Genomic DNA, 10,500 nt, shown 5'->3' on the forward strand with positions numbered 1-10,500 from the left:
CACTAAGAGGTCTGAACGATTAAGTGTTGAACCAGTAAGAAGTATAAACCATTAAAAGCCAGTATAATGCTTAACCGTTCAGAGGCAAATGTCTGACCAATTCAGATTAGAGGTCATAACCATTCAGACTTAGTATAATGCTTTAACATTTAGAGGCAAATGTCTGAATCATTCAGACATCTGCTCACAAACAAACAGTCTGAATCATTAAGTGCTAAACCAGTTAGAGATCTGAACTATTAAGAGTCTCATTAAAAGCTAAACAAGTTAGATGATAATTCATGTAAGTTTTTAGGTATTTAGTTTTTGTACTTTGTATTAAAAAGTTCTTACTTGTATTGTAGATAATGATACTTCACACTTTGAATATTCTGTCTAGTTTGGTTAAACCAATCTATATGAGCCAATTAGCGATTTGCGGGCAACAAACTATTCAAACATCTCTAAACGTGTTCATCTTGTGTACTAAACTTGATATTTTCTTCGCAAAGTGAAATAAAAACACAACTCTATTCAAACAAGAACATTTTATTTGTAGAAATTTTCACATTTGTACCAAAGTGAAATAAACCTACACAATAAAACATATTTTGATTTTGTTAGGAAGATTTGTACCCATGAACCCCTCATCTTTTTCTTCTATACCAACCCCGCCTCCTTTTTCATCTATCACCATACACACCCTTAAACTTTTTACACCTTTCCCCCCATTTTTCACAACTTCTAAGCTTGTTTGAAAAACCTCTTTCAACCATTTCTCAAACAAACTATTCAAGTATACCCCACAACCTAACAAAACTTCATCTAACACCATTTCTTCAACTTCCAAATCGAATTCTTTGCAATCAAACAATACCTTAAACACCCCTTTCATCTTAAACAACAAACTCTCCCTCATCAAGTTATGTCGAGCCGAAGATCGGTCAAACACAAATCGGGTCTTCACCATTTCAAGGAATCCAAGTGGATTTCGAGGACTTGCATCACCCATTTCACGGGTCAAATCACTCGAATTCGGGCTGAATTCTAAAGAGTTTCCGTTGTCAATGTCTTGTACCTCGACTTTAATATTGAGATCAAGAGTGCTTGAACTAGATTGTCTTGAAAAATCTTTCTTGATTTCATCCTCTTCAATTCTTGGAACTTTCACCTTGCTTTGTTCATCCGAATCCCATTTTGGTTTTCGCTTTTGATCAACTTCATAGATGCGACTCATCTCACTCACAACCAATTTCATTCGAGCTGGTGATATTTGGCTTCTTTTGTCGTCATCATGATGATCACCCATACTCAAAATAAATATCACTTTACCATTTTCGCCAAACTTCCCGTCCTCAAATCCATCACTTAATATTTTCAAATAATGCCCATCCCCAAAATCAGCATCTTCCACCATCACAACAACATTTTCTTGATCTTTTAGTGCCCTTTCAAGAAGTTCACGTTCTTTAACCGAATCCCTCATGTTAATGCACAAGAGCAAATCACTAGAGCCAAACATTGCCTTTGCAATCGCCATCGCCAATCTTCTCTTCCCTATAGAGTCATCCCCCTCAATCAAGATCCAAGAATCTTTCTTTGTAGCTTGATCAGGCAACAAAGAACTCATCAAAAAATCAACAAGTGTGTGCATTTTCTCCGAATGCCATGGTAAATTTTCTTGCAAAAACTTACAAACGTCTTGTCGTTTGGATGATTCAGAAACCGAATTTCCATGATTTCCAAGACCACGTGTGATTTTCACCTCTTTATCATCATCATCTCTACACTTGAGACAATCCAAGTTTGGTTGTTGACCGACTTTAGGATCAATGTGGCACGATTGTTGTCTTCTGAATCTGGGATAAGAGCGCTCACCACCATCATTTTGAGGCTTCAATGTGTCACCAAAAGATATCGATGAGTTGGTTTTTATATGATTAAAATTGTTAGGCCAAAATGGATAATGTGAGGAGCTATAGGAGTAGCTTTTTGCAATGGATTTTTGATTGTCGTTGCTAATTAAAGATGATGAATCTATATAGTTCTTGTTTAGATTGTGCCTCCCTTGGTGTAGACTATGGCATAGTCTGTTCCACTTCCTCCTCAGCTCAACTAAGTGTTCCTGCAAATCCAACAAGAAAAATCTTGTAAGCAGTTAAATATGTAATAATGTTATATATAAATTTTATAATTTTAAAAATAGTCATAAATATATAAATATATTAAAAATATAAGTAATAGGTTGAAGCAAAGCTAGAGAAATAGAACTCGAAAAAAAGCAAGTTTGAACTCGAGCTCTTGTATATTAAACAAGTCAAGCTCAAGCTTAGTTGAGCTGGAGGTCGGTTCGGTTTGCTTACACCCGTGATTGTGACGTCAAAGTCATACCTTATGAAGGGTTGATGAATGTGTTGTTTGGTGAAGCCAAAAGGGTAACATGGTGGAGGTTTTGGTAGCGGCGACTGCCGAGGAGGCTTCTTTTTCGTAATTAGAGTTGCATTCATCACAACAACTCATCACCACCATATCACCGTCTTCTTCCTCTTTAGTGCTTAGCAATAGCTTCCTATCCACCATTTCTTCACATATGTTCTTGGACAAGTTTACCTTTGACTCATGCCCACTACAAAACTACGTACATTAGCAACTATATCATCATACCAGTAAATACAATTTAGAAAACCAGAAAACTATGTCACTAACCACAGAGTACACAAAACAAAAATTGTTGGTGTTAAAAATTAATATTTTGAAATGGCCATACTAGTGAAGATGCAACTTTGCACTAAAATTAACTTTCCCTGTTATAAGACGTATTATCTCTTTATTTTAGTTTGATAGGTAACTAATATTAAGCACCTCGCGTTACGGCAGGGGCGAACACCAATGCAACATTACTGTCAGTGATCACCAACACTGAAGTTGTGGCGTATTAATGCGAAGAAACAAATCCGAAACATAAAACATATAAACGAATAACTAAGTCGATCTAAGACCTACGCGTTACGATGAACATGTCAAACGGGAAAAAATAGACAACGTAACAACGTTTAACCATACATGTACGTTGCGCCATGTTAACTCGCAAAATTTGGAATGGAACGTAAAACGAAATTTTTGCGAAAAATGAAAAGTATAAGAACCAGAGTTGAAAGTAAAAAAAATGTGAGATTTAACTGTAAAAGATGAAAAGTTTTGGGGTTATAAGAAATCAAATAGTTTTGAGTCAAAAGTAAAAAATGAAAAATTTTTGGGTCAAAAAGTAAAAAAGAAAAGTTTTGGGGTCAAAAAGAAAAAAAATCAAATAGTTTTAAGTTAAAAGTAAAGAATCAAATAGTTTTTTAGTTAAAAATAAAAAATTCAATTTTTTTTTAAAAAACTCTCAAAACATAAGGTACAACACCTTTATGCCTAAAGATGTTGAAAATAATTTGATATCATAAAAAGAAACAACACCTTTTTAATATTGGGTAATTACTTGATACTTATCACTATACTTAAAAAAAATAATTTGATGTCATAAAGAGTTAACTGTTATTTTCGACCCTGTAGTTTGTTCAGTTATGTAAGTTCAGAATTTCAAATTTATATCATTTACGTCCCTAACAATCTTGAAACATGTAAGTTCTATCTAAAAAGCTAAGGTTGAATAGAATAAGTGGACAAACCACAGAAACGAAAATGACAGTTAACTCATGTTTTTTTCGGACGGAACTGTCATGTTTCAGAAATATCAGGAACGGTATTCATACAAATTTAAAATTTGGACTGAAATGACACAATTTGACAAACTACATGGACGGAAATAACAGTTAACTCTAAAGAGAAACAAATTTTATCAGCCATTAATAAATCATTTTTTTAAGTTAATTAAATTAAGAAATATTAAAATCTAATTATAAATGTATATCATTAGTATATTAATTTAGTATTTATATTATTATTATATCTATTTCATACGAAAAAAATGGTCCTTGTCTTCCTTTTTCATTCAATCAGAATATTTGTCCTAATAGCATGAAGACAAAATTAAAAGGTTAAAAGAAAAAGAAAGAAAAAACAACAAACACTGTCTCCTGTTCCCAACCTTACTTTTCTTAGTGTGATCAGCATGCTCTCATGCCCTTGTGTTCAGACTCAAGAATGTTTTAACTACAAATCCAAGAAAAAACATTTTTGACCTATAAAGCTTCACTTAAACTAACTAACCATATATCATATATGTTGTTTTCGGCTAATGTTGGGTAGCTCACTTGGTTTGTAGAGGCGGCACATGCGTTTTTGAAGGAAAGGCCATAGATTCAAAGTTGGGTAATTCAATATATATAGAAAAACTGTAAAATAAATTACGGCTTAACGTATATCACGTACGACAACGTGCGTGATTATGGGTATAACGTGCGCGATTAATGTTTTTCAACATGCGTGATAAATGTTTTCAACATGCGTGATTTGGGTTGTTGAGTTTATAACGTGTGTGATTTTCAAATGAACGTGCGTAATTATATGTTGTACTGGTCGTACGTTAAGCCGTAATGTACGTTAAGTGGCATCTCTCTCTCTCTCTCTCTCTATATATATATATATATATATATATATATATAATTGCGCCAAAATAAGAACCACATATACTATACACATACTATATATATATATATATATATATATATATATAATTAAATGATTTGCATTTTAGCAATAGAAGTTGAACAATGTGCTAAATTACCTTGTGGTAGTTACATTGAGACTCAAGCCAAGTCCAGCAGAAGGAACAGAAACAGCTTGAAGAGTCCACTGAATCTCAAGAGAAGGCTTTTTCATCTTGCATTTCATAAAAGTTTGATAATTTGCAGTCCCAATTAACCAAACTTTATTACTCACATTGTAGTGTGAAATCAACTTCCCAATCTCCACAACAAGATGATCCACTGGACTGTAACTAGTCACCCCTCTCTCTCCTCCACTCTCTCTCTCATCCACTGTCCATTTTAAGTCACCTGCATGTATGATCACCCCACCTCCTGTTGAAGATAAAGATTCAACTTTTCTTCTTAAATCTGCTAAATTCATCTCCACTTCTTCCCTTTTCATGAACCTCAATGGCAGTGATGAAAACTGAAACTTGATGAAATGAACATTTCTTAATTCATTTGGGACATCTCCCCTCTCTACATTCCGCATTAACTCAATAACAACGCCTTCGGTTATCGATAAAGAATCGCCAACGATTACAGTGTTTTTTCTTGATTTTTTTCCTAGCAAAACCTCCATAATCAAGGTGACATCTTTTTTCAAAGAATGGACAGATTCTAGAGATGGGTTTTGGCCAGGAGAGTGATCCAAGAAATGGGTGTGTAAAAAGTTAGGGTTTTGATGGTTGTGAAGGTGTTGGTGATCAGAGTTTGGTGAACAAGGTGAAGAGTATATACCACCACCAGAACTGCTAAAGAACACTCTTGGTGAAGTTAAAGAGGTGGAAGAATAATCATGTAAGTTGGTTTTGACATCAGTGCTTGAAAAACCAGCTTCTCTCATAACCCTACTAACACTTGGATCATCAAGAATTGAAAGAATGAGCTGCTCAAGCTCTACTCTAATGGCTAACAATTGTGTATTTTGTTGAGTTTGTTGATTCTCAATACAACCTCTTCTTTGATGAGCCTGAGCTCTCTTGAGTGCAGCAATGAGAGCATTAGAAAGTGAAGGTTGGCCATGGAGGAGGGGTCCAGGGGTTGAGGGGAGCCTGTTGAGAGCCACATTGAAACAAAGGTCAAGTGCCCTACAATGAAGAGGTTGTGAGGAAGGGGCAATATGGGGATTTTGTTGGTGAAGAGGAGGGGTAATATGGGAAGAAGAAGAAGAGCTATTTTGTGACTTAATGCAAGCTAGTTTTAGAATACTAGCTCTTGAACTCATAAGAAGAGTAGAAGCCACATGAAGTGGAGAGACCTGAGCATGGCCTCTCCGCCTTGCAAGGCTTAGAGAGTGCTTCAACACCGAAGCACTCTCTGGTGATAGCGTCTGTTGTACAGTACAACTTCCGGAGCGCATCACTTGGCTCCAACACCCAACCCCCCACACCCCTCTAAAATGAAGAAACCCTAACTATGGTTATCTTTCTTAAAACAAAAACAAACCTTTCCCCTCTCTCTCTCTCTCTCTCTCTACTTTCTCTCTCAAAGCCCCCTCCCTAGTGCTTGAAGAAACAGATGGCAAAAATATTGTTGTTTTTTTAGTTAGAGGAGGAAGTTAGGCTATAGTATGAGCATGTATGATGAAACACCTTCTTCATATATATAGTTAGAAGAGTTTGTTCAAAGATATATACTTGTAGAGTTGTAGTTACATGATTAGTTACTTTTTGAATTTAGTTTCTTGGTTGGATAACTTTTGTACAGTCATGATATTGCCATATTGGTAGTTCTTTTTGTCATGGGTACAACTGTTGATGCACATGGTACTTTTTAAAGCAGTAGTGCTTCCTCTGAAATCAGCAAAAGTTCCCATGCAGACGGCTTTTGTTTTGGCTTTTATAAATTCTCATTCGGTTACTTTCTTCGTTCTGTCTTCAGGTTACGGTTTATGCTGATAAAGAACTTTATACAAATTCACAAACACAGACATATGTACACAAAGGGGCATTAGCGACAGAAATGAGGGAAAATCACAATAATAGACATGTCACCAACAAAATAAACATTGTTAAAATAGACATTTTTAAACTAGCCAGTTAGAAGATGACAAATATAAACCGCTAAGACAACTAGAATTTAACCAACGTAAAATCCTTGAAAAGTAGAATTAATAAAATACACAAAAAAAAATAGTCAAAATAATACGGTTGTAAAGAATGGGCGAAATTTTGTTGTGAGATGTTTAGTGTAGGCTAAACTCAACTGCCAAGTGAAGAAATGCGAGGGCTAAGCTAATGAAAAGTAGGAGATATGCTCATTCGACGGATAAAAACAACGGCCAAGTCCTAGCCGCTGTCTAATTTTAGCCCACGTTGTATAAGTTTAATTATAAAAGCTATTATGTGGACCCCTTTATACTTCACAATAAGTTTTTGTGCATGCTAAGCCCTAGTCGCCTCAACTAACGAGTCCAATATGGGTACAAGGTGGAGTGATTGCTTATTTTGTCAAGTTTGCCAATCATCATGTCTAGTATGATAATCTTCTCAAAAAATAAACTGTTGCTAATTTAAGACGTTTTAATGGCGGAAAAAAATATGTCATAAATATGAGATGATAGTAGTTTGCGACGAATCTCAAACACATATCTTGATGATCATACATGTTAAAAGACTATACATATATTCTTTTACCATATTGGATTTTTTTTAACAACAATTTTATTAAAAATCAAAACCCAGCGAGTTGCTGGGACACAACAAAACATCTCCTAGAACAAAACATACCCCTTCTATATCATTGAGAAACAACTCCTCTCTATTATATGTTATTGCGGTCGTTCAAAGGAAAAAACAATAAATATGGTTTTTACCTATTTTTTGTTTATAAAATATTTTTTTATCAAAAGAATAAAAGAAATGATTGTGGTGAAAAAGTGCCAATAATGGAATATAGGCAGGGAGAGGAGACAGTGGGTTTCTTTTAAGAGAATAAATCTGTCCCTCAACGAGGATTGGCGTGATCTCTAAACCTTTTGTCTTAATCCAGCCAGATTTATCTTGATTTTGTATCCCTCTATATAAACGTGTTTATAAGTTACAAACTTGGAACAAGTTAGTTCAATATTAGAAGAGATTATTCGAGATGTTCGAGATGTTTTGATGTAATTACCGGGTTTTACATCTTTTGACCCGTTCTATATTTTTATATAGATGTTTTTCGTTTAAAAAAAGTTAGAAGAGATTATTATTGGTCACTTGGTTTGTCTCCTTAAGGTCTCAAGTTCAATTACTACTCGCTAGCATGACTTTAAAAGACATTGGTGGTGGCAATGAAGTTTAGAACTAGGCCTCTCTGGAGGTCGCCAGTTTGAAACCGAGCCGAACCGAACCGAGTTTTACCGCAGTGGGCCTTCGGGCAGGCAGGTTTTCTTCGGAACTGGTGGGTCAGGTATGCATCCAACTCTGACTGTTATGGAGGAGGGGATTCATTTGCTCGATTGAGGATATCCCAGAATGCTTAGAGAGGACGGGGTGGTGCGTGAAACTATCACGGCCACCATCCATCACTCGTTATATCCACCGCCGGTATAAACATTAACGCGTTAATGTGCAACGAAATCAAATTTTCATTATTTTCTTCACGCGTGATGGTTTGGTTTTGTGAGTGGATTTGTAGGTTGGGGGGAAATTGTTGGGTGTGGTGATGAGTGATGACCACTCCCACTAAAAATGGTTGTGAGTGATGGAAAAATGGTCGATGACATGACGAAACTTGATTGGTGCTTGTGAGTGATAAATTCTATCACTAGTGAACCACCCCCCCTCCCCTTATCCGATGACTTAGTTGGTCGTTCAAAAATAAAGATTATTGCTGGTAGCTACAAGATAAATGAATCTAGCTAGGATCTTTCTTTAATGAGGCAAAAAAATACGAGGCACATAAAATGGGTCATGGGTAAATACATTAAATCTTAGTAAAATGATAAATACTTTAGGGATGGAGTAACAAAATTTTAAACATCTATAACACATTCTTTGGAAAACTAGAATTAAATAAAAACACTCTCACCTTTGGACAAAAGTAAGAAACAAACCCTGTTGTGTATTTAAATTTGGTTTATAAGGTATATCATGAGAAGTGAATATCAATGTAGTACAAGAGAATTGTATGTAATCTTGTTTGTGTGTATCATATTTAGGGGTTTCTCTGGATATAATTGAAGACGAGATAAGGGAAACTATTCTTTACCCATGACATATTTTTGTTGCGGGTTATTATACCATGTGGTGTTTATATTATCTAATATAATAATTGTGTATTTGATAGTGAATAAATTATCTGAAAGTTGAAGGAAACATACAAGTAACTATTTGGATGTTGCTATGCATATTATTCTATAGCGGGTTGCTACACTGAATGCTAACGTATGTCTTTGTGCTAACAATATGTGGAGCTTTGTAGACTAGAGGGCGTATAGGCATTCTTTTGAGTCGTCTTATTAACACCATCTAGCTACCAATACTATCGGGGTCAAATTTTTGTATGACCTGACACATCTATCTATTTTGATATTGAATAACCACCTTTGACTCGATTGCCTAAAACAACATTATAGTTTGATTTATGACACGAAAATAATCACAAATAGTTTTGAGATTTGAGAATAATTATATACAACATTATTTCTTATATTAATTCTATCTCAAAATAGTTTTTCTAATTACTAAGTACATAAAGAATAAATAATCAAAATACACTTGTTTAATCTAACATTATCGTGTATTTAAGCTCTAAACTAATAGTCTCAACTAGGTGAGGTGTGTATGGATGGTAAGTCATGAATTGTTTTACACTACTAGAAAATCTGAAACTTTTTACACCAGTTTTCGTAGGAAATGTGTCATAAAACTGGCTTTCCTACGCATTTATGACAAACACCTGATGTAGGAAAACACCTCGTAGGAAACCCGTTTTCAAGGTATTTCCTACGCAACTTCCTACACATTTTTTTACGAAACTACTACCTCGCAAATTACTACGAATCTCCTACAATATATTTAATTATTATCCTTTAGGATTTATTTTTTTGCTACACATTTCTGACAAAAAAAAACAAAATAAAATAACAAATTTTAATACCACATTATTTGTGACCCACTTCCGACAAATAAATGTTACAAATTTCCAACACAAAAAAAAAAACAAAAATTAAAAAAAAATCACATAATTTTGTAACAGTTTTCCGAGAAAACTGAGTATTCCGAGAAAACTGAGTATTTTTTGTGACCCAATTCCGAAAAATAAATAAGAAGTGTTGTTACAAATTTACGAGGAAACTTGGTATTTTTTCTAACATAATTACGACAAATAAATAAGAAGTGTTGTTACAAATTTATGAGGAAACCGAGTATTGTTTGTAACGGGTTTTCGACAAAACTGAGTATGTTCTGTGACAAATTTCTGACAAAATAAAGAAAAAGGTCTATTTTTTTACCGTTTTCCGACAAAAGCTTTTTATGTTGTGACACATTGTCGATGTATAAGAAATAACTTCATTATTTTGGTTCTGACACATTTCCAACCACCTAATTTATTAAATAAAAACACTCACCTTTGGACAAAAGTAAGAAACAAACCTATTGTGTATTTAAATTTGGTTTATAAGGTATATCATGAGAAGTGAATATCAATGTAGTACAAGAGAATTGTATGTAATCTTGTTTGTGTGTATCATATTTAGGGGTTTCTCTGGATATAATTGAAGACGAGATAAGGGAAACTATTCTTTAACAATGACATATTTTTGTTGCGGGTTATTATACCATGTGCCATGTGGTGTTTATATTATCTAATATAATAATTGTGTATTTGATAGTGAATA

The 10,500-nt window shown here is 34.4% G+C and overlaps 1 protein-coding gene across 1 annotated transcript; it reads right to left on the reverse strand.

Moving 5' to 3' along the window:
• Nucleotides 1–491: 491 nt before the first annotated feature.
• LOC110894017 (protein SMAX1-LIKE 4) lies at nt 492–6,240 on the reverse strand. Its single transcript, XM_022141178.2, has 3 exons — nt 4,709–6,240; nt 2,371–2,605; nt 492–2,104 (listed from the first exon to the last, which is right to left on the reverse strand). The coding sequence occupies exons 1-3, from the start codon at nt 6,031–6,033 to the stop codon at nt 572–574; spliced, it is 3,093 nt and encodes a 1,030-aa protein (XP_021996870.1). The 5' UTR covers nt 6,034–6,240; the 3' UTR covers nt 492–571.
• Nucleotides 6,241–10,500: the final 4,260 nt, after the last annotated feature.

The sequence above is a fragment of the Helianthus annuus genome, chromosome 12, assembly GCF_002127325.2.
Source record: "Helianthus annuus cultivar XRQ/B chromosome 12, HanXRQr2.0-SUNRISE, whole genome shotgun sequence".
Taxonomy (NCBI): Eukaryota; Viridiplantae; Streptophyta; class Magnoliopsida; order Asterales; family Asteraceae; genus Helianthus; species Helianthus annuus.

Bases quoted from the DNA above. Each gene is read 5' to 3' on its own strand.
- LOC110894017 (XM_022141178.2), bottom strand. From the start codon at position 6,033: ATGCGCTCCGGAAGTTGTACTGTACAACAGACGCTATCACCAGAGAGT. The intron at 2,606-4,708 runs GTAATTTAGCAC...GTAGTTTTGTAG, and splicing joins CTCAATGTAACTACCACAAG to TGGGCATGAGTCAAAGGTAA. The intron at 2,105-2,370 runs GTATGACTTTGA...TTGGATTTGCAG, and splicing joins ATTCATCAACCCTTCATAAG to GAACACTTAGTTGAGCTGAG.